Source organism: Theropithecus gelada, chromosome 9, assembly GCF_003255815.1.
Source record: "Theropithecus gelada isolate Dixy chromosome 9, Tgel_1.0, whole genome shotgun sequence".
Classification (NCBI taxonomy): domain Eukaryota; kingdom Metazoa; phylum Chordata; class Mammalia; order Primates; family Cercopithecidae; genus Theropithecus; species Theropithecus gelada.
The window spans coordinates 86090516-86115020 of NC_037677.1; the positions used below are offsets into that span (position 1 = coordinate 86090516).

A 24505-nucleotide genomic window follows, 5' to 3' on the forward strand; every position below is an offset into this window, starting at 1 on the left:
TGAGACCAACTACAGTCGCTCCTTCATATCTGTGGCTCCAATCACAGATTCAACCAACTGCAGACTGAAAATATTTGAAAAAAAAAAAATTCCACGAAGTTCCAAAAGGCAAAACTTAAATTTGCCATGTGCTGGTGCTATAAAGAATCCATGTGAATAAGGTGACATGTAGGCATTGTAGTAGGTATTAAATCATCTAGAGATGATTTAAAGTATATGGGATGATATGCATAGATTACATGCAAATACTATCCCATTTTATACAAGGGAGTTGGGCATCTGAGGATTTTGGTACCCATGGGGGTCTTGGAACCAACACAATGGATACTGAGGGAAAATCGTTCGGGCTTATTCATTCACTGATTGAACAGATATTTATTTTGTTCCTAGACAGTGTGAGGCACTCTGCTAAACAGAGTCAGGATGCGGCAATGAGCCAGCCCCCTTGGCAGTTACATTCTAGTCCACAAAAACTGGTCATTAATTGAGAACAGTCTGGGAAGGAGTGAAAACTCTGCTGCGAATGAAATCCACATTGTTAGAAAATCAGACATGACTTAATTAAAACAATTCTTTAATATTCACTAATGGTAGCTCTATGTAGGGCACCCTCCTAAGCATCGTAACTATCACAAAGTCAAGTCTGACATTCCCTAGCCATCAAAGAAACTTGTAATTTCACTAGATACGAGACTAAAACTTATACAAGGTTTAAAATAATAAGATATTAATGTTGGAGAGTATAAGAGCTCTGGCCCACAACAGGCAAATGAAAAGATGCTCAACATCATTGGCTATTAGGGAAAAGCACATCTAAACCACAATGAGATATGACTTAAAACCCACTAAGATTATAAGTTTTGAAAAATTGAAAACAACAAGTATTATGAAGATGTGGAGAAATGGGAATCCTCACACACCACTAGTGGAAATGCTAAATAGTACAGTCACTTCAGAAAACTGGCAGTTCTGCAAGAGGTTAAACAAAGAGTTACTATATGATCTAGCAATTCTAGTACTAGGTATATATACCCAGGAGAAATGAAAACTCATGTCTACACAAAAACCTTACATGAATGTTTATAGCTGCATTATTCACAATAGCCAAAAGGTAGAAACAACCCAAATGTTCATCAACTGATGAACATGGATAAATAATGTGATAAATCCACCCCATAAAATATTATCTGGCAACAAAAAGGGACAACATACTGATACATACTACAACATGGATGAATCCTGAAAACACTATGCTAAGTGAAAGCTGCCAATCAGAAAAAATCATGTATGGTATGACTTTACTCATTTGAAATGTCCAGAATAAGCAAAACTCTAGAGACAGAAAATAGATTAGTTGCCTAGGGTTGGGGATTGTGGGGGAAAAAGAGGAGTGACTGCTAATAATTTTCTGGGAGGGGATAAAATATTCTAAAGTTAATTGTGATAGTTGTACAACTCTGTGAATACACTAAAAACCATAGAATTGCATCCTCTAAATGGATGAATTGTATGGTGTATGTGAATTATATATTAATTTTCTCATTTCAAGATACATTTTTAAAATATAAATGCCAATTATATTAGTTCTTGAAGATAATCTTTCTAAAATGCACAACCCACTTCTCCATATTGTTAAACAAAACAGACTGAATGACATTTGAGGTCTTCTTGATGATTCACAGTAAAACGAGAATCAATTATTGTGCTCACTGTACACTGATGTCTTCAGGAATCACGTAAACTTGTGCTTCCCTGGGTGCTACGGTTTGAATCTTTTGTCTCTATTATAGTTTTCTATGTCTTGCTTTTGGGCTAAAGCTGTTAATTTCTCACTGCTGTCAGTGTTACTGTAATATATCTATCCAGAACCTGCTGTGTCTGAATGCAGAGAAACCAGGAAAGCAAGTCTTTTGAAACTGCATGTACAGTTATTATTTGTCAATGTAAAAAATAAAATTAAAAAAGAAGAGTACATAGATTCTGAGGGAGAGCACCGGAACCACTCTCAAGATGCATGAGCATCTCTGACTTTATCTACTTCCCAACACTGATTTTTTTTTTTTTTTTTTTTGAGACGGAGTCTCACCCTGTGGCCCAGGCTGGAGTGCAGTGGTGCGATCTTGGCTCACTGCAAGTTCTGCCTCTCGGGTTCATGCCATTCTCCTGCCTCAGCCTCCTGAGTAGCTGGGACTACAGGTGCCCACCACCACACCCAGTTAATTTTTTTTTTTTTGTATTTTTAGTAGAGATGGGGTTTCACTGTGTTACCCAGGATGGTCTCGATCTCCTGACCTTGTGATCCACCCACCTCGGCCTCCCAAAGTGCTGGGATTACAGGCGTGAGCTATCACGCCCCCAACACTGATTTTGATCACTTGGAAGTGTTTGCTTCCGTCCAGTACTCAGCTGCCTTCAGGGTTATCACTGGCATTCCCTGGGGTTATACGCATTGTAGTTAGAAGTGACAGGCACTGTAGTTACAAGTGAATTCTTTTTTACCATAATAATTTTTATCAAAGGCACAGCTAGATGTAATATCTGACTGAGAAAAGGGATTAAAACTTTATAAAATATAAATATGAACATTCAAAATATTTTATTCGCCTGGGATCATTTAGTTTGGGGGTATAGTGTTCTTCCATACCATTAAGAGTGAGATTTTTTCAAATTCTTTAGCGTTGGAACTTTTAAAAGTTCTATCTTAATTCTAATCCCAGATATGAAAGAGATAAAAGCGACATCTTATTTGCATTGTCTCATTTTAGAAATCATGTCACATCTAATGTAAAGTTAATTAATGAGAACAATGATGCTTGTTCAACATAAAGGCTAGAAACTATCACTTACGGATGATAGCTGCAGTTTCATGAACTTCACCCATTTTTTTCTGTACTTTATTTGGATCACACAATTTTGAAGAAAGTTTGAATCAGAGAGAGCAGCTGCAAATCATAACTGTTCTTTTGAACAGCTTCCTTTGCAATCTCAGGGATTTCTTGAATCAAAACTGATTCAGCAGCTTGAAAAGATTTACTGAAAATGTTTCAGCTTCTTGCTGAATACTAAAAATATCTAACAACTCCTCACTTTGCTTGCAACACATATAAAAATCAAACAAAAAACATCCAAACCTTTTAATTAGTGCTAAAACTCTAAGATAGCATTACCAGGACTTGACAGGTTACCCATTTACTTGTTATGTAACTGACCTAAGCCAGGGTGAGAGGGTTTGCCAAGAAAATATGTCTAAGCCTTGACTAAAATTTAATTGATTCTGGTACACATGTGCTGATGTAGTATATTAGCTTATGCAATCTTAAGTGGACAGATATATACAGGCCAAACTTTAAGACTTTAGAGCTACAAACTTACCAATAAATAATTTATAGGAATTCAGAAGAATTTTATTCCAATGACTGTGAAAAATGAGTTAACCCAGCAGCCGCAGCAACAGTATATCAATTAACATTTAGGGCACACTATGTGCCGTGTGCTAGCAGCGTTTCATGCATTATTTAATTCAGTTCTCAAAACCCAGTGAAGTTGGCACTATTATTATTCCCATTTTACAGATTACATAATTGAGGCTCAGAGAACTCCCCCAAACATTAGGTGATCTCTAATGTGCTTTTTTTTTTTTTTTTGAGACATTGTCTTGCTCTGTCACCCAGGCTGGAGTGCAGTGGTGCAATCTCGGCTCACTGTAAGTTCCACCTCCAGGGTTTACACCATTCTCCTGCCTCAGCCTCCCTAGTAGCTGGGACTACAGGCATCCGCCACCTCGCCCAGCTAATTCTTTGTATTTTTAGTAGAGACGAGGTTTCACCGTGTCAGCCAGGATGGTATTGATCTCCTGACCTCGTGATCCACCCACCTCGGCCTCCCAAAGTGCTGGGATTACAAGCATAAGCCACTGCGCCTGGCCTCTAATGTGCTTTTTAAATTATAGCTTTTAAATAGTTAAAAAAAATTTTTAAGGTTTTTGTATTAAACATTTGGACCCTTTAAAAGTTGCAACCAAGCTGGGTAGGCTGGTGCTTCCCTATAGTCTCAGCTACTCAGGAGGCTGAGGCAGGAGGTTTGCTTGAGCCTAAGAGTTGGAGATTAGTCTGGGCAACACAGCAAAACCACATTTCTAAACAAACATTTTTTTTTTTTACATGCTGTATATAACTGTTGCACAACAAATATCCATGAATGAACAAACCCAAATGCTTATACACCATTACCTAAGACTTTCCTGTATTACAACCCAGTATAAAAGTTGATACTAATGATGTCCCTAAATTATTAGAATATGTTAAATGATACTACCTTGTCAAAGAAGGCAGTGATGTATAAAATGCATCTGAAGCACATTTTCATAAAACTGACAAGAGTAAACCAGTTCTGGCAGTTTATACAGACAGGAATTCACTGATATTTAACTAGCTTGATCCCAGGAATGTTCAATAACTTTAGTGATACTGATTCAGGATCTTTTTCTTTCCTCTTGTGGTAAATTAAAACACAGAGTCGTAGGTCTAAAGATTGCCTGAAATTGCAAATTTTAGCAATACCCCTTCTGTCAACCCTTGGTTCAATCCTGAATCCAGCAACTCCAGATTCCTAGGCCTGAGGCCAGTCCTACATCCTAATTGTCTTCAGAGAGCTAGCTTGCCTGCTCCCACTGGCCCCATCCAAATGGCTTCAGAGCAAAGGAGAAGGGTGGAATTCTTTTAATACTGTTCTTTAGTTCTTAATCTATATTTCGAGACAAAAATTATGTAGGAGATACCAATTACTCCTAGTCCAGTGATAATTGGGTGATTCCAAAAAAGCTTTTTGGCACAGGACTATTTCATTCCAAGAATGAGGTTTCAAATCTCAGACCATGAAGAAATGGTAAAAAAAAAAAAAAAAAAAAAAAAAAAAAAAAAAATTGATCATAAACAAACAACAACAGGTATGGGCAAATGAAAGACTTTTCCAGGGGCAACACAAATCAGGTTTTCATTTATCCACCTACGAATGAGATGTAACAATTTTAATTGTGGTTAGATAACTGAATTTATCTAATTGTGCATCATAAAACACTATAGTCTCAACTGGATATAATACACTACTAACTTTTACAGCAAATAACAGATTGTGGGGTTTTTTTTCCCCAAAAAAAGAGTTCTTTTCTTTTGGAAATAAAGACAAAAACATTTAATATTGAACATATGATTTCTGAGGTCGGCTTCAATATTATAAAATTGGACATGATTTGGTAATTATAGAAGCTGAGTGATAAGTACTTGGCAGTTCATTATGCTATATTCTCTAGTTTTGTATAATGTTTAAAATGCAGAAATAGTTGTTAAAATCCCAACACTTTCCAAGATGCTCACTTAGGACAGTAAGAGGACAAGTGGAGCACAGTCGGTCACCTTTGGAATAAAAACCATGAGTCTGAATTGGAGAAGTCCCTTTTTTGCCACACAGATCCTGCTTATGGAACCAAATATATCAAACAGGTTTCCCTTTAGCTGGGACAAACTTCAATCCACTTATCCTAACCAGAAACATATAATGAAAATATTCTGGCAATTCCACCCTGACATTTCAGCAGCAGTAAATAAATTATAAATCACCCTAGAAAGGTACAAGCCTCAACTGGGGCCAGGTTTATATCTATTTAAGAAAAAAAAAATTTGGTGTTCCCCAATCCACAATGAACAAATAACTCAAAATAATTGAAGTCATTAAAAAACAAAAACAATAGTGAATTATGAAATAAGTATATAAGTCCAAATTTATAATTTTCCATGATTAATACTTAAGTGCATGCATGTCTACATATCCATACACAAAAAAGCACATGTATTATTTTCTTCTGCTAGCATTGATAGAACAGTTAACACCTGCTTGGTCTACCTGCTGGGTAATCCAGCACTAAGCCCAGCTACATTTACAGTAGGAATTTAGGAGGGAGGAAGGGAGGAAAATAACGATGTGATTCTAAAGAAATTCTACCCTCATACTAACCATAGTGAGCCCTGAAGTATTTGTTGAATACTTTCTTTCCTGAGAATAAGCCTTCCTCATCAAACTTCTCATCTTCAGAGATTGTCCTACTTAGCAAAGGACATGCTGACCTTTACTCCCCTTCTCTACGTCAAATGCTTCAATAATTCAATTGGTATTACTGATGCCCGCTGGGACTTTTCTATGAGCTTCTTCTGTGAACTGTGTCCCAGTCATTGTGTACTGGTAAATGTTTAACAATTGGTTCTTTGAAAATAAAGCCCTGATTTCCAGTGTTTACCAGTTTCCATGGTGTATGTATATATATCCATCATGGCCAATTTCAAGGTATCAGCATAAGAATATTGAAATGCAGAGTTGGGAAGTCATGCATATAAACACCCATAGCCTGTATAAGTTGGCTTTAGCACAACGCTGAGACTCCTGGTTTGCCTAGGATAGTCCCAGTTTATATCTGTAGTACTGGCATAATTAATGGTACCCCTACCACTCTTCAAAAGTGTTAATGAAATATTATGTGGTAACCCCAAAGAATAAATCACTTTTGGACCCTTTCTCAAAGTAAAAACCTTCCACAAAAAAAGATAAGACCTTCCATAAAAGGTAAGAAGATGTGATTATCTCCTTAGTCAAATGTATACTAACTTCCTAGTATGGAACATCCTAAAAACACAACATCCTTTTAACTTTTTTTTTTTAAATCAAACATAGGTAGTTGGGGGAGTATGAATAGTAAACAGGTTCCACTAATGTTCAGGTCCTGACTCACACACAGGGTTTAGTGATTTCTGGAGCTATTACAGCATCTGAGTGAAGAAATCAAGCCATACAGTTGGCTTCAGGTTACACTCTAGCTTAGAGTCACATGAAACCAAATATCACATGCAGAGTCTAGCACAGTGCTAGCCCAAAGAAATTAAAAACTGGTTAGTCCCTGTAGGTTTAATGGAAATCATTAAATCTCAGAGTTCAAGGCCACCCAGGTCAATACTTACTTGATCTCCTTTATGACTACCCCAAGAAGTCATCCTCCAAACTTGCTTAAATACTTGTCAGCAACCCAGTATAACCTGCACTGAGTCACATAGGTAGAATCTGGCAGGCAAGAGTATTGGTCTTGGTTCTTCAAAGAGGAGAACCCAAAAAAGAGTCAAGATAACATAACTATCTTTAAATATCTCATGAGCTGTTATGTAGAAGACGAATTGGATGTATTGAATTGTCCATGGGGTAGAAGTTATAGGGAGACAGATTTTGAGTTAGTATAAGGAAGAACATCTAACACCACCACAGTAATAATAGCTAACATTTATTGAGTGCTTCCATTTTGCTGGAAGCCTCACCATACTGCTAACTCATGTCAATCTTGAAGTCAACGAATCTATTCCTATCTCTGGTCGCCCCTGATGATCTACCTTGGGCTATAAAAGAGTTGTTTGTCCAGAAGCCCCGGAGGGATCCAAGTAACTGGCTGCCCAGGCTAACTACAACTCACAGAGGTTCATACAGGTCCAGTCTGTCCTGAGCCTCTATCTAAAGTCCTTGCAGCCTCAGATTCAATGTAGGATCAAGGCCAAAAATACTAGAAGGTGCATGTGCTGGTGTTGAAGGCAAGCACCTGGAAATAGTCATCTCATTCATCATCTGCCAGAGGAAGATTCCAGAGTCTTGCACATATTTGCAAGGACATTTTTTCAATTATTGGAGAATGGGTTAAAAAAATGACCCAAGAACTGGATGTAGCTGTTCTGAATTCTGAAGTCTTGTTCAATCACATGGCTTTTATAAAGGAAAAATACTCACTTTTCTTATCTTTCTCATCTCCTTTGCATATAACTGCCTCACTCAAGGGCTGAGATATCAAACAGTTAAGATCAAAAGAGGATACTTCCTTTTTAAAAAAATAACCATGTCCTGACACAAGATTAGCAATCAAATAAATTCCACAGTCCTCTTATTCACTAATTTGCCAGCATCACTCTCAGAGAGGGTATGCTATACTTGGTGAGGCAATCTATGACAATCAGGTCAAGACTTGTGACATAGGTCATGTGTCCTGCTTCTAGAAACATGAGAGGGTATTAGGGAAGCTTCCATTGAAGAGATGATATCAGATCGGGTTGGGGAATCCTCTGAAATCCAGTCCCCAAAAGATTCCCAGTCAGGGCAAGATGAGTTTGTGGAAATCCTGGTATTTCAGAGTCTTGGAAGCCTCTGTAATTAAATAACAGCAATGACATTAATATTAAATGTCTACACAGTTGGTCATTCAGCAAATATATATATATATATATAGAGAGAGAGAGAGAGAGAGATAAAATGTCCTCTATTAATATAAATAAAACTAGTATTAATAGTGACTTAGTCCATTTTGTGCTGCTATAACAGAACACTTGAGACTGGGTGATTTGTAATGACACAGAAATTTATCTGGCTCACAATTCTAGAGGCTAGTAAGGCCAAGACTGTGGGGCTGCATATGGCAAGGATCTTCTTGCTGCGTCATCCCATGATGGAAGTGTGAAAAAGGGCAAAAGAGCATGCATGCATAAGAGAGCAAGAGAGTGAACTCACAGCCTCAAACCCTTTTATAATGGCACTAATTATTCATGGGAATGGAGCTCTCACGACCTAAATGTCTCCCATTAGGCTCCATCTCCCAACACTGTTACACTGGGGATTTTCAACACACGCTTTCTAGGGGACACATTTAAACCACAATATTCCACCCTGGCTCCCCAAATTCATGTTCTTCTCACATAAAAAATACATTCATTTCATGCAATAGCTCCAAAAGTCATAACTTTCCAGCATCAGCCCAGAAGTTCAATGTACAGAGTCTCATCTGAATCAGATATGGATGAGATTCAAGGCAGGATTCATCTTGAGGCACATTTCCCTCTAGCTGTAAGCCTGTGAAATCAAACAAGTTACTTGCTTCCAAAATACAATGGTGGAATAGGCACAGGATAGACATTCCCATTCCAAAAGAGACAGATAAGCAAGAAGAAAGGGATAGTCTTAAGTCAATCCAAAACCTAACAGGGCAAACAACACTAAATCTTAAGGCTCCAGAATAATCTTCCTTGACTCCACATCCTACCATCTGGGAACACTGGAGTGGCAGTTGGGCTCCCAAGGCCTCAGGTAGGCAGGCCTACCTTTATAGCTTTGCTAGGTGCTACCCATGCAGCGACTCTCACAGGCTGGTGTCAGATGCCTGTGGCTCTCCTGGTTGGTGTTTCACGCTGGTAGTTCTGGAGTTCTGGAGTGTTGGTGTGAGCCCACTCCTTAGGCTTTACTAGGCATTGCTCTAGGAGACTATCTGCGGTAGCTCTGACCCCAGGTTATGCTGCACATTGCCCTAGTAGGGGCTCTCTGGGTGGCTCCACCCCTGCAACACGTGTCTGCCTGGGCCATGAGGCTGTCTATGATATCCTTTGAAATCTAGCTGGAGAAAGCCATGGCTCCACAATTCTTTTTTTTTTTTTTTTTTTGAGATGGAGTGTTGCTCTGTTGCCCAGGCTGGAGTGCGGTGGCGCAATCTTGGCTGACTGCAACCTCCACCTCCCGGGTTCAAGCGATTCTTGTGCCTCAGCCTCCTGAGTAGCTGGGACTACAGGTGCATGCCACCACACCCAGCTAATTTTTTGTATTTTTAGTAGAGATGGGGTTTCACCGTGTTGGCCAGGATGGTCTCCATCTCCCGACCTTGTGATCCGCCTGCCTTGACCTCCCAAAGTGCTGGGATTATAGGTGTGAACCACTGCACTCTGCCTGCCTCCACAATTCTTGTATTCCACATGTCTGTAGACTTAACACCACATGGATGCCCAAGATTTGCTGCTTGCACATTCCAAAGCTGTGGCCTGAGCCACACCAGAGCACCCTTGAGCCATGGGTGGGGTGAGCAAGAAGCACTGTACTGAAATGTGGAGAGCAGAGACTTCAGGCAGCCCTGAGCAGTGAACTCCAAGATCCAGAGGGCACACTAGGTCTCTCTTTTGATATACAGTCATATGTCACTTAATGACAGGGATATTTTCAGAGAAAAGAAGTGTCATTAGGCAATGTTGTCATTGTGCAAACAGCATAGAGTGTACTTACACAACCCTAGATGGTATAGCCTCCTACAGACCTAGGCTATATGGTAAACCCTATTGCTCCCAAGCTGTAAACCTGTACAGCATGTTACTGTGCTGAGTATTGTAGGCAATTGTAACAATGGTTAATATTTGTGTATCTAAACAGATCTAAACATAGAAAAGGGACAGTAAAAATACAGTATAAAAGACGAAAAGTGGTGTACCTGTATAGGGCACATACAGGAACTTCCAGGACTGAAAGTTGCTCTGGGTGAGTGAGTGGTGAGTAAATGTGAAGGCCTAGGACATCACTGTACACACTGTAGACTTTACAAACATTGTTCACTTAGGCTACACTAAATTTATAAAAAGAAATGTATTTCTTCTGTAATCAATTATATTTAGCTTACTATAACATTTTTACTTTATAAACTTTCTAATTTCTAAAATTTTTTGACTCTTTTGTAATAACACTTGGCTTAAAACACAAACACATTGCATAGGTGTACAAAAATATTTTCTTTATATTCTAATTCTATAAGCTTTTTTCTATTTTAAAAATTTTTTATTTTTATTTTTTTACTGTTTAAACTTTATTTGTTAAAAACAAAGACACAAACACACACATTAACCTAGGTCTACACAGAGTCAGGGTCATCAATTTCACTGTATTCCACCTCCACATCTTGTCTCACTGGAAGGTATTATGTATTATACATAATTGAATGTGCTATATTTTTATATGACTGGCAGCCAGTAGGTTTATACCATCATCACCAAAAACAGATGAGCAACGCATTGAGTTATGATGTTACAATGGTTATGATACCAATGAGCAGTAAGAATTTTTCAGCTCCGTTATAATCTTATAGGACTACCTTTGTATATACGTGTTCCTTCCTTGGTGAAAAGGTCTATATGTGGGACATAACTGTACTTCCTTCTTCGAGGTCATGGCACCGTGTGCCTGTGATGGGAGGAACAGCATCAGTCATTTCCAAAATGCCTTCAGAGTCATTCTTCCATTGTACTAATGAACAGCCTCTGGTTTCCTTCTATCCCTACTGATGTCCTTATCAATTGGTTGCTTGCCCACACCCTTGGTCTTCTTTCCTGAAAATGTTCTTTCATTCTCTACCACATGGCCAGGATGAGAATCCTTCAAATCCCTAAATTCTGTTTCCTTTTTAATTATAAATTTTATCTTTAAATCATTTCTCTCTTCTCTTTTCCTGTATGCAGTTAATATTTTGCTTAGAAATTTCTTCCATCAAATATCGTAGTTTATTGCTCTTACATTCTGCCTTCCGTAAAGCCCTAGGGTACAGACACAATTCAGTCAAATTCTTTGCCACTTCATAACAAGGCTGGTTTTTACTCCAGTTTCTAATACCTTATTCCACTTTTCCATCTGAGAGCTCATCAGAATTGCCTTTTTTGTTCTTATTTGTACCAACATTCTCATCACTATCACATAATTAATCTCTAAGCAGATTTAGACTTTTACTACAGCTCTCCTCTTCTCAGCCTTCACCAGAACCACATTTAATGCTCTGTTCATAGCAACACAGGTTTTTCATAGCCTGCTTCCCCACATTCTTCCAGTCTCTACCTGTTACCCAGTTCCAAAACCGCTTTCACATTTTCAGGTATTTGTTATAGCAGCAGCCCTAATTCTCAGTACCAGTTTTCTGTCTTAGTCCAGTTTGTGTTGCTATAACAGAATACCTGTGACTGGGTAATTAATAATGAACAGAAATTTATTTGGCTTACAGTTCTGGAGGCTGAGAAGTCTAAGATCGAGGGATTGCATCTGGTGAGGGCCTTCTTGCTGCATCATCCCATGGCAGAAAGGTAAAAGAGCATGCTTGAGAAAGAGCAAGAGATTGAACTTGCAGCCTCAAGTCCTTTTACAATTGGCATTAACCCATACATGAGGGTGGAGCCCTCATGACCTAAACATCCCCCATTACGCCCCACCGTCTAACACTGTTGCATTGGAGATTACATTTCCAACACATGGGTTCTAGGGGACACATTCAAACCATGATAAATAGTAAGATATATTTTACTACGCATGTACTAGGGTCCAGGCATGGTACTACACTTGATATACATTTTCCACATTTGGTTCTTACTACAGCTGATAAGATGGCCACCATTATCTCTATTCAACAGTGAGCCTTGATGAAGTTAAGAATCTCACCTAAGGCTTCACTGCTAGTAAGGAGGAAATGAGGATCTGAATCCAGGTCTGGTGGCAACAAAGCTCTTTACACCACAGAACCCAACCCATACTTGCTTCATGGAACCCACCAGGGCCCTGCCCAGGAGAATCAAAATCTTAACTCAAATAGTTTTACCCTGAGTCCTGAGCCCTCAGTTTCCTCATTTGTAGAAGGAAGATAATGACAGCACCTATCTCCCAGGCTGCTAGAAGTATTTGATGAGAGAATCTATATGTCTAACTTAGTGCCTAGCACATAGTAAGTGCTCCTCAATGTTGGCTACTGTTACCTCCACAGACACATGGATGAGCTTTTTGCCAGAGGTGTACAGATTACATGCACCTATCTTTTCCGAAAGTTTGACAGAACACATATCCTTTCCCCAACATAAATAATAGGCTTATTGTGGTAGAAAACAAAGCCAGTTGGCAAGGAAGATAGACTTGGGTTACAGTTTTGGCCCTGTCATTCACTGATTACAGGTCTTTGGACAGGTTGCTTTGCTCTTTTGAGCCTCTCTTTGCCCATCTTTAAAATAGAGAGCAGGAGTGGGAATTGCATGCTTTTGTAAAAGCACATACAGAACGGACACAGAGATGTCACTCAATAATAGCTACTCTCATTACTGTGTAAATCGAAGCTACTGTCATGACTTTTTCCACTTTCTTTCCTAACTATAGAGAAATCTGCTAGAGGTCGAGGTCATTATTTTGATGTAATTCTCTTTAAAAATAATATTTCTTTGCCCCTTTGAATCATCTGCTACTCTCAAATATACTCTCAAGGAGAGAATACACATACACATACACACACACACACACACACACACACAATTACCCAACAACTCCAGGCATTTAAAAGGTGTCATAAATTAAGTAATGAGGTACCAAGCTTGACAGCTGTACTATCTAGAGAAAAGGTCTACTTAGAAATTCTGTACGCCACAGTGGTTACACTAAATACTTGTCATCCCAAGATTCCAAGATGAATACTGGCTTACCTATTAAACCTAAAGCATATGTAATTAAATATATTAGAAGTCAAACCCTAATTAATTTTCATGATAATTGGTTCATACTTAACATATACACACACAAAATATTAAAACGCAGGCTATCACACACACACAAAACAGCTTGTCAGTTAAAACCAATACTCCTTTGTTTCCCCTACTTATTCTGTCTCCAAAACTGTGATAGGTTTTGTTTTAGTCACTTGTTAAATGTCTCACATGTCAAGAAGCAACAACACTGTTTGTGTCTTTGGTCACTATGCCAAATAAAATATGCTTTGTATTATATTAATGTTGAAATTCACTTATTGGTCTTTCGGAGGAAAAGCAGTGTTCTTATGTTTAATAAAATCCTGATCCTTAACCAGTTGGACACTGGACACTGGGGCCTTAAATTATTATGCATCAGTTCAAATGTGTATTGTACAATTCACAGCTTAATTGACAAATTTGGGAATTTGACCACGCCCTAGAAGGTAGCAATACTAGAATGTGCTCCTGCTTTCCATTTTAGTCTTTTGTGTTTTAAGTTGCAATGTCTCTCATTCATGTAGAAGTATTGATTATGTTAAAATTAATTGTTAAAAATACTGTATGCATCCATACTCTATGCAGATACAACCAATTTTCCTTATTTATCTTTATTATACTGGTTTTTCTAATTAGCCTGATTCAAGGGTAATGTAAAGTCCAAGTGCCAAAGCTAAACATCCCAATATTTAGGAAATTAAAGCCTTATACTTTCACAGTGATGGCTAAAACTGGTAACAGATTTGGGGTTTTTCAGTCTGTACCCACCAGTATGCTACGTGCATAATTAACTCTCATTTTCTGCTATCTGGATGATTTGAGAAGTCAGAACCTCCGACCAGAAGGCTGACTGCATGCATCTACTCATTATTCCTGCCTGTTGCCACACACTGGGATGAGACGGAATAAGGTAGCACATGTCCTTGAGCCCTTCAGATGATACTCACATGTTTGCCTTTCTGCAGTGTAGTGGTCAGTGACTCAATTATTTCCTTTACATTCTTCTCCTGTCTCCACTAGTGTTATGGCTTTTCTAAAACAGTGTCCTTGGTGTCTAAAATATCCAGGTTTTCAAGACAACATCTATATACCACTTTGTGTCATTTCTGTTCCTCCTCTAAAAAGTATATATTCACCGATATTATTGAAAATAACCTTAGGGAAAAAGAGTTATGTAAAAAGTTGTCGCTGCCATACTTCTGCTTTCTAATACAGCAAAAATACTCCAAGTTCTAATCAAGACTACAATGCTTGAATTAGTGATTCAAAGTCTGTGTTTGTGTGTGTGTGCTTTGTGATATAAAGACCCTGTGTGTAGCCTAAAGTTGCAAAAGATAGGTTAAATAGATTTTGGAATATCTATATAATGGAATATCAGAAATATAATCAACCATTAAGGATGATGCTTAGATGCCATAAGAAAATGCTTATACTAAAATTTTTAATAAAAAAGTTATGTTAGTATGATCCAAAATTATCATTAATATATGGTACATTTTAAACAGTTGCTTTCTCTAAGTGGTGGGATCACAAGTACTTTTTCCTGCTTTGTTCCTACATTTTTTGTGCTATCCAATATTTTTGGCTATATTGGGGGAAAAAGACCGAAAAAAATAAAATAAAATAAAAGAGAGAGAAAGGAAGGAAAAAAAGGAAAAGAAAAAAAGAATTGTGGGATAGGAATAGTATTATAGCTGATCAAATACAACTCTTTGATCTTTCTTATTCTAAGCCTGTATTTGTTTGTTTGTTTATTTATTCAGAGACAGGGTCTTGCTTTGTGTTCCAGGCTGGAATGCAGTGGCACAATCATGGCTCACTGCAGCCTCGACCTTGGAAACTCAAGCAACCCTCCTGCCCCAGCCTCCTGAGTGGCTGGTACCACAGGCACATGTCATCATGCTTGGCTAAACTTTTTTACTTTTAGTTTTTGTAGAGATAGGGTCTCCCTATGTTGTCCAGTCTGGTCTTGAACCTCTGGGCTCAAGAGATCCTCCTCCCTTGGCCTCCCAAAGTACTGGGATTATAGGCATGAGCCACTGAACCTGGCCTGTAGTTTTCTAAAATGAAGAAAGTCAGCCTGAGGTTGTATGTGCCAGCTCAAATGCCTTGTCCTATGGATTAATGGTGGGCAATGTGTAGTGTGACAGTGATGATGAGAGCTGCCATTTATCAATAAGTTCTATGTGCCAAACAGGATTCTTTATATATATAATCTCATTTAATCCTCATAGCAGCCCCACAAGGTAGTAAGATTATCTCCATTTTGTTGATATGAAACTGAAACATACAGGTAAAGTAACTGGCTAAGATCATCCAGCTGGGATTCAAGCCCTTGAATGAGTATACCATTTACAACACATTAGCATTCACAGCACCTCAGCATTAGTTTCAAAATATTTGTTAAATGAGGTGACCCTATGAGGTGCTACTTAATTGTGCTTCAGAGAATCAGCGCACCAAGGAGCAGATCAAAGGGATCTCCCTACTGATACCTCAAAGAAACTCCACTGAAGGACTTTTATCAAAGTCTGTTGTGGAGGTGGAGATGGCTTCCTCAATGAGGTAGTGATAGGGTTACTTGTACCTTTTTTTCTGTGACATCAGTCATATACTCTTGTACCCAAGGTGCAAGGCATATGAGAAAAATGTAATGTCTATAATCAGACATTCAGTTTAATTGGGGAGACAAGTAACACATAGAACACACATGATAAAATTAGCACAAGGCGGCTGGGCGCGGTGGCTCAAGCCTGTAATCCCAGCACTTTGGGAGGCCAAGGTGGGCGGATCACAAGGTCAGGAGAAGAGACCATCTTGGCTAACACGGTGAAATCCCGTCTCTACTAAAAATACAAAATATTAGCTGGGCGTGGTGGTGGGCCCCTGTTGTCTCAGCTACTCCGGAGGCTGAGGCAGGAGAATGGCGTGAAGCCGGGAGGCGGAGCTTGCAGTGAGCCGAGATGGTGCCACTGCATTCCAGCCTAGGCAATGGAGCGAGACTCCGTCTCAAAAACAAAACAAAACAAACAAACAAACAAAAAATTAGAACAAGGCAAAAAAATCCATTTATAATTAAATGTTAAGTCAATGGCAGAGCAGATAACTAGTGTCATCTAGTAGGAAGAACTGTCAGCTCTGAAGTGTCATAGAATTCTGAAGGTACAGGAAACAGCACTTGGAGATCACCTAGCCTAGCTCCAGCAGTTCAAGATTTGACCTAGTAACTTGGTTAAGATCACACTGCTGCTAAGTAGCAGAGATGGGTAAAGTACCTAAGGAAGCCTGATATTAAGTAGTCTAAGAAAAGCCTTTCAAGGACAAGTAGAGTGAGGTGATGGCACTTTAGATGAAAAGAGTGGACAACATTCTCCTTTCCTGGTTTAGCAAAATTAACCTGCCACTGGTCTGATTTTTAGATTGCAGGATGGTGAATAGTCTCGGCACTGAGAAGTCAGATTAAAATTTGTTAAATAATCTAAAAATACTGATCTGTTTTATTCCATCCATCATTTTCAAACATGAAGTATTTTAATGTGTATTGTCCTTTGCCAGAATATTACAAAATAGAAACACACCTATCCACATATGTATTCCAGATGCCTTTACAAGTGTTAACACTGGCTGTCTTAACACACATCTTGTTTGGACAGAGGCCAAATTGTTGTAACTGACCAGGAGGAAATAATTATTTGTCTAGTTGATGCTTTGCCACTGGCACACACTAAAGTTTGCATTTAAAGCACCCAACTACTCTTTGCAAAAATTGTGCCTGTAAAATCTGTCAGTCATCAGCAAATAGGAATAAGCTTAGAGTATGTAAATACTCACAGAGTGCGTAAATGTTCCTCTTAGAGTAACTACTTCCTCTTAGAGTAACTAAATATCAACTGATTGGACAATATTCTTTTCATAAAGATATGTGAATGTCAATAGGCAAGGCACAAAGATATTAAGTTAAGCCATTTTTAACTAAGAAATTTTGGTAGTGAAAAGGCCAGATTTGACATGTAAAATTTATTTTAGAAATGGTTGTTCAAATCTGAGAGAAGAAAACATGGTAAATAATGTAAATCCAATTTTAACAAACCATTTTTAAAAAATTATAAGTAACAATCATGTTCATGAAACTTAAAACAACTAGGATTTTTATTTTGTAAGAAATATAAACCACTTTAATTTCTGACACAAAGCACACAGGCAGATAGTTACACTTTCTTGTATTTTAAAATAATTTCTGTGGGTTTGCAAGCACAAGTTAAGGCTCAGGTTAGTTTTTCTCTGTCTTCAAGGTATTCTTAGAAGGTGTATTTTAAATTCCTCAGAAGTTATTTCAAGAGTTGTTATATCCTCAATTAAACATAGAAGATTAAGTTAGAAGCTCCCTTTCATTATATTTTAGCTATTTTCGTTGCAAACTCTAGTACAATCTGTCAATGTAGATCAGAGAAATAACTGAAATGTAGCTTCAAAATAAGTAAAACAGGTTTATAAACCACAGGTAATCAATATTAAGTCCTGACTTTTAAAATATTAATACGAATGAAAGTCATTTTCTAACAAGTATCAAAAACAAAAGCAAATAAAAATTCAGGTGCTAGATTACAACCTTACACCTTACAACCTTAGCCAAATCTGCTGTTTGGCTTCAAAGTTCCACACGAAATCTTAACCTACAAACTTAACATTTCAAACCCACAAGATACAAGTACCAGAGTCACCCACAGTCATGTCAAAGTCCTTTCCAAGGTCTTAGAAATCTTAATCCAATGCAGAAAAGTTAAGAGTCAAAAAGACATAGAAACAGGGAAAAGTGAAGGTGTTATTTGCCAAACATTAAACTTTTACAGAAATCCAAAACCTACTTAACAATTTCCCTATATCGAACAGCATAACCTCTATGCAAAAGGTGTGTGCTCAAATGCAGTCATTTATTAGCATTTACTGTACTTACTTTGATTTTTGCCATTTATAAGCTTCATTAAAGATACCCACAAAGAAGTAAGCAGTTGAATGAGGTTCAGCTAAGAAAAACCAGCTGTAAACTCGACCTACAAATTTACATCCCACAACGTCCTGTGGGGAAGGTACACTTTACAAACTACCATTATATATACAAGCTTTAGATTGTGAAATAATGCACTTCGGCTTTCTGCGGTGTACATTACAATTACAAACCCTCAACTCAACCTCCCCTCTTTGGAAAAAAAAATCCACCTCCAATCTTCATTGGTCCACATAGTTCCGGCCCACATGGTATCAGTAGGTGTGTCCCTCCCAAAAAACCCTCTCATTGGCTGTGAAGAAACAGCGTCTAATAGGCTGTGATTTTGGGGGTTGTTAAACTCCACGCCTCCAGACTTGCGCTTTCCAATAGACCCGAGACGCTGCCGGCTACTCTGTGATTCAAAGGGCAGGCAACCCCAGCAGGATGCGCTCAAAGAAGCGAGAGGGGTGAGAAAGGAGAGGGCACCCTCGGTGTGCCGCCCACTTTATCCTCACTCCTGGACCCCAGCAAACGTTCACACACATGCTTTTCCCAGCCACCAGTTAGAAGGGCGGACAGAGAGCGTTCGCCTATTATAGATCCTTGACCTAGGGACCCGCTCAAGCTCCATGTCCAATCGCCCCATTCTACGGATAGAAGCGAGCAAAAGGCAGGCTCAGGCAACGACCTGTAGTGCTTGATGCCCCCTGGGAAAAGAATGAGTCCCAGGAACCCACTCTGTGCAGTCCCTCGACCGCAGACGCGGGGGCGCACGGGACGTGCTGCGGCGTCTGCTCCAGCCGCTCCCAGTCCCGGGCCCCGCACGCTGCGTCTGCCTTGCGCCCGCGCTCCCCTCCCAGCGGGACTTACGCGGCCTGTTCTTTCTCCCCGAGTCCATCCTCCTCCGCAGCCGGCATTTCTTGGCCGGGGAATCATGCTGAGGGAGCAGTGGCTGCGGCTGGAGCTCCGGTAGGAGCGGGAGGCGCTGGGGCACTGCGTCGTTGCCGCCCACGGGACCCCGGCTGCAGACGAGCGGCGGCTGGACTGGCGGCGGATGGAAGCCGTTGTGCAGCAGCCCGTTCACAGCGGCGGCGCTGGTGCCCACGGGGGCCCCAGGGGAGTGCGGGGCCGAGCGCTCCGGCTGCCCGCCGCGGTCGCCCATGCCGGGTGCTGGCGGGGCTGCGCGCGGGCCCCGGCTCAGGCGGCCTCGCTGGAGGTCATTCTCGGGCGTCTTTATTTCCCCGGATCCTCCCTGCGGCTTCCGATTCAGCAGCCGCAGAGCCGGCGCCTGGGGATGGCGAACCCGGCGCTCCTCCCCTCCTCCTGCCGACTCCCCCACCTCCTCCGCGCCCTGCCCCCCGCGCGCCGGCCCCACGACGCCGGCCTGGAGCACGCCAGCCCAGGGCTCGGAATCGGGGATCCCCGCGCACCCCCAGCCGGGGCTCCCGCCGCCCGCCTTCCCCCGATCCCCGGGCCGCGCGACTTCAAACGCGGCTTCCTCGCCTCCCAGACTGGTCCCCGCCACTGAGCATGCCCAGTCCTGCCCGCCACCGCCACCGACGAGTTTCAACATGGGGAATCAAGTTCTCTGGGTTTGCAGAGAGGAGATGGGCGGGTTGGGCTTTGTATGGCGGAGTGAAAACGAGAGGGGTCTGGGAGAGACAGCGAGAGGAGCGAACCGCTTCAGGAAGAATACGGGAGGAAGACAAATATTTGCAGAGGTTTCAGGTTTGCTAATCCTGTCCCCAGTGGGCAAGATACCTTTGCAAGGTCATTCACGTTACCCTCCCCGCTTTGTGAGTGTGTGCTTACGCGCGCGCGCGTGTGTGCCTGTGCGTTTGGTTAAGTGACCAAACTACTTAGAGGCCTGAGGGGCGGGAGGAGAACAATTATTTATAGAAAAGTAGGCAGACTTGGGGAGGGAGGGGAGTGAAATTTCTTTGCTGGCACACACACACACAAACACCATGTGGTTTCATGGAGTTGTCTTTTGCAGGGAGGAAACCTAGGAATACAGTGTAAGGACAGTGAAGGACAAAACTGTAGGCAGGATTAATCGGTGCTGAAAGAGACCAAATAAACAGGAGCAATTCCATGCTATAAAAAGCACTTTCCTCACCCAGGAAGGACTTCAAAAGACAATGTCATGTTATTTATAGAGTAAGGAGTTGCCTCTTCTAAGAAGGCATCACGTGGTGACCAACACCATGAGCTTTGGAGTCAGCAGTGGGTTCAAATTACAACTCGGCCACTGAGCAAACCCAGATAACGTTATTGCTCAAGGTAACACTTCTGGCAATAGGAAACGGGACTGTCCATGCTCAGTATGCAGGACTAATTTGAGTGGTGAGTATGCACTCCTTCCCAAAGTTATGCAATCTCTTGAGGCCTCACTTTCCTATCCATAACAGGAGACTGTTGTGAGAAAACCTACTAAAAGTACCTGGTACAATCCTGGCACATAGTAAATGCTCAGAAAGCTAGTTTTCCTTATTATGCTGTTATGATTAGCAGTTCGCCCTTTGTTTCGACGGAGGGGAACAAACCATGCTTACAGCCGTATTTATTGTGTGATTTATTTTGTGATATTCTCCATGATTTGCAATTAATCTACAGAGGAGTTAGAGTCTGGCAAGTGCTGGCTGGCTACTGGGTTGCTGGGCCCCTGGGTTTCAGTGCATTCAGCAGCATCTAGGGCTTGCATCTGGCAATTCCTTCCAGCAGAGCCTCACCTAGAATCAGAGATTCAGAACCATGGGGGCCACTGGAGCACTCTGGTCCATCCACTCTTGCACACTTTTTTCACATCAGGAAACTGAGCTGCAGATAGATGGCTGAGATTAAGAGCAAAGGTGGAACTAAACCCTCAATCTCAACTCTCTTGGCTTCCCTAACCTTATGCTATTTAAAGACAGACAAAAAAACCCCAGGTGATTTGGCCCCTCCCTACCTCTCCTGTCTCATCAGGGGCTCCCTGTGCTGCCTTCAATTCCTTAAACAACATTCTACTGTTTCCATTGCCTGCAGGTCTCTTCTCTAAGACCTCTTTTGTCTACTAGACTCCAACTTTAGATCTCCTGTTTAACTTCTCATATTTAGAGAATGTTCCCTCACCCTTAGGGCTACGTTAGGTATCCCTGCCATATCCTCTTCCTATTCCTTGTACTCCCTTTATGACTCCTTATCAGTTTGTAACTATACAATGCATCTGTTCCCTCATTTGTAACTTGAGAGTAATAGGACACCACTGAGTTGTTAGACTGATGAAATGCGTAACACATGTGTAAAATTAAATAATTCAAACTTCAAGCTGTTGGAACTTTATTGTGAGACTTGAGAGAAATGTGGCTATGCAGCTACAACTTCTGCTTTTTTTTTTTTTTTTTTTTGAGACAGGGTCTCACTCCTTCACCCAGGCTGGAGCATAGTGGCACAGTCTGTAACCTCCAACTCCTGGGCTCAAGTTATCCTCCCACCTTGGCCTCCCAAAGTATTGAATTATAGGAATGAGCCACCATGCCTGGCCTTGCCTTTTTTCCTTGTAAATAATTAGGAAGACCAAGCATGGCCAGAGATATGAATCCCTTGGATCATTGCCTCTCCTCACAGAGTAATAATCTTCCTTGGAATGCAGCAGTCTGTAACCAATCAAATCGCTGTGGCATATGCATTGGTTTTGTATGTTGAATGTAATTCTGCTGGAACTTCTCCATCTCTGCCGGTATAAGTGAAATCTTAACTTCTCCACTTTGGAGCACTGATCCCACTCATTTGGAGTTAGTGTTTCCAGGTGGCTATCCTCAAGCTTTTGCACTCAAACTTCATAGTTAATCATATTCTCTAAATCTCATTATTTAAGGTTAACATATGTAAAGTGTCCAGTACATTGTAAGTGCTAGGAAAAGTTAGACATTATTATTATTTGATTGCCCATCTCACCCCACTTCACTGTAAGCGTCTTTAAGGCAGATGACTTGTTCATCACTCTGTCCCTAGAAGGCGCTTGGTAATAATTTGTGACTGGATAAATGACTTATATCAAGCTCATCTAGCCCGTGGCCCACAGGCTGCATGCGTCTCAGGACGGCTTTGAATACGGCCCAACACAGATTCATAAACATGAGATTTATTTTTGCAACTTTTTTTTTAGTTAGCTCATTAGCTATCATTAGTGTTAGTGTATTTTGTGTGTGGCCCAAGACAGTTCTTCCTCTTCCAGTGTGACCAATGTAAGCCAAAAGATTGGACAACCCTGACTTAGATGATATTTCACACAGAGTCCCCCTCACTTTCTACTGTAAATTTGCTAAAAATCACCAGTCACTCCTAAATATTCAAATATATCATTTTCAAATTCCCACGTAATTGAACTGAGTGGCTTAGGAGGCAACTTACATCAGAGATGCAAATAGAAGCTTTAGCATTGCAATATCTCCAAGGACATATTTTTTCCAGCTTGATTCCCAGGCCTGCTGAGGAAGGCCTGAGCCAGGTGGCTCAGACCCAGGCAGGGCAAAAGTACTGGTACTGGGACAGAACGTCCTCCACCTGCTTCCTTTCTCCTACCCTTGTCAGGCTGGGTGCTTGGATCAGTTACACCCAGCGTATGGTAGGGAAGAAGCCAGGTGGCATCTCACAGGTTGATTCAGGGGTGTGTGTAGGAGGTGTAACTTTGGGGCGTGAGCTGTCATGTGCTCTAAGAGGGGCATGCAACAAATGTTTGGAAGAGAGTGAGGGAGAAGGGAACCCACAAACCAGCGCACTCCCTTGGGTCTTATTTATTTATTTATTAATCATTTAGTGTGTGTACTATGTTGTAGGCACTAAAACATGCTGGGAATACAAAGACAAGATAGATGGCTTCACTGCCCTCAAAAGGCTTACAATTCAGTAGAGAGAGAAAAGTCAGTGATTCTCCAGCATCAGTGTTATGTAAGAATAACCTAGGGAATTTTTCCTTTTTAACTTTGTATTAAAACTGACATACATACAGAAAAGTATGCATATCTTATAAAGCTCAAGGTATTTTGCAAAAAATGAACATGCAGTGTAACTTGCAACCCAGGATATTTTGTAAGCACAGATTCTGGGTCCAATTCCATAGACTGATTCATCAATAGGTGATGACGACGATAACGATGATGATAATAAATATTTTTTAAATTAAAAAAATAACTTTTTCAAAACCAGGGGATTTGAGGCAGATGATCATCACGGTTTGGAGAAACAATGAAGGAAGCAAAGTATGCCGTCTATACTGCGGGAGGTAACTCCAGAAGACCCCAGAGAGTGAGCAATGACAGAGTCAGGGGTGGGGGATTGTGGGGGAGTGGTGCTGAGATGGAAGCTAAAACAGGGTTCAGGGAGGAAATGACCCTTAAACTGAATTTTGAATAATATTGGCCTCTCTTCAGGTGAATAGGGAGAGAAGGTTTAAAAGAATCCACTCAGAACTGAAGGAGCCAAGACTCTGTGGGTGCATTTGAAATAACCTGGCATTTTTGGGAAACTGCCAGGAGTTCCACAGGCTGAAGAGCAGCTTGAGAAGGGAGAAGGTGAGTAGTAACGGCTGAAAAGTTTATGTAACCAACCAACAAGCTCATTTTATCTGCTGCCCAGATACAGCTGATTTATCAAGACAGGGGAATTGCAAAAGAGAAAGAGTTAATTCACGCAGAGCCAGCTGAACAGGAGACTGGGGTTTTATTACTCAAATCAGTCTCCCTGAAAATTCAGAGGCTGTGGTTTTTCAAGGATAGTTTGGCAGACCAGGGAATGGAGTGCTGCTGATTGGCTGGGGATGCAATCATAGGAGTGTGGAAAATGGTCCTGCTGCATGTGTGCTGAGTCTGCCTCTGGGAGGGGCCACAGGACAGGTTGGCAGGTCAGGTGGAGCGACTGTTTGTCAAAAATGCAAAACCCTGAAAAGACATCTCAAAAGGCCAATCTTAGGTTTTACAATATGGTGTTATCTGCAGGAGTATTTGTGAAAGTTGCAAATCTTGTGACTTCTGGAATAATGACTGGTAAACATTTATGTCTACACTTTTAGCAGAATTCAGGCTCCTCTTATCTGCCTAACCTATAAAGACGGTTTACGGCCGGGCGCTGTGGCTCAAGCCTGTAATCCCAGCACTTTGGGAGGCCGAGACAG

General features: G+C 40.8%; 1 protein-coding gene across 4 annotated transcripts in view; it reads right to left on the reverse strand.

Moving 5' to 3' along the window:
* PANK1 (pantothenate kinase 1) overlaps nucleotides 1-20194 on the reverse strand; it is a 62542-nt gene extending 42348 nt beyond the window's left edge. Inside the window, exons 1-2 of one of the 4 annotated variants that reach the window (XM_025397762.1) lie at nucleotides 18319-18513; nucleotides 11868-11961 (exon numbers count right to left, since the gene is read on the reverse strand). In XM_025397762.1, coding sequence (XP_025253547.1) covers nucleotides 11868-11961; nucleotides 18319-18333 — 109 coding nt within the window. In that variant the 5' untranslated portion in view covers nucleotides 18334-18513. Of the gene's footprint in view, nucleotides 1-11867; nucleotides 11962-18318; nucleotides 18514-19221 lie in introns of those variants that run through there. The other 3 variants (XM_025397764.1, XM_025397761.1, XM_025397763.1) reach the window with 3 other exon arrangements.
* Between the last annotated feature and the right edge of the window lie 4311 nt (nucleotides 20195-24505).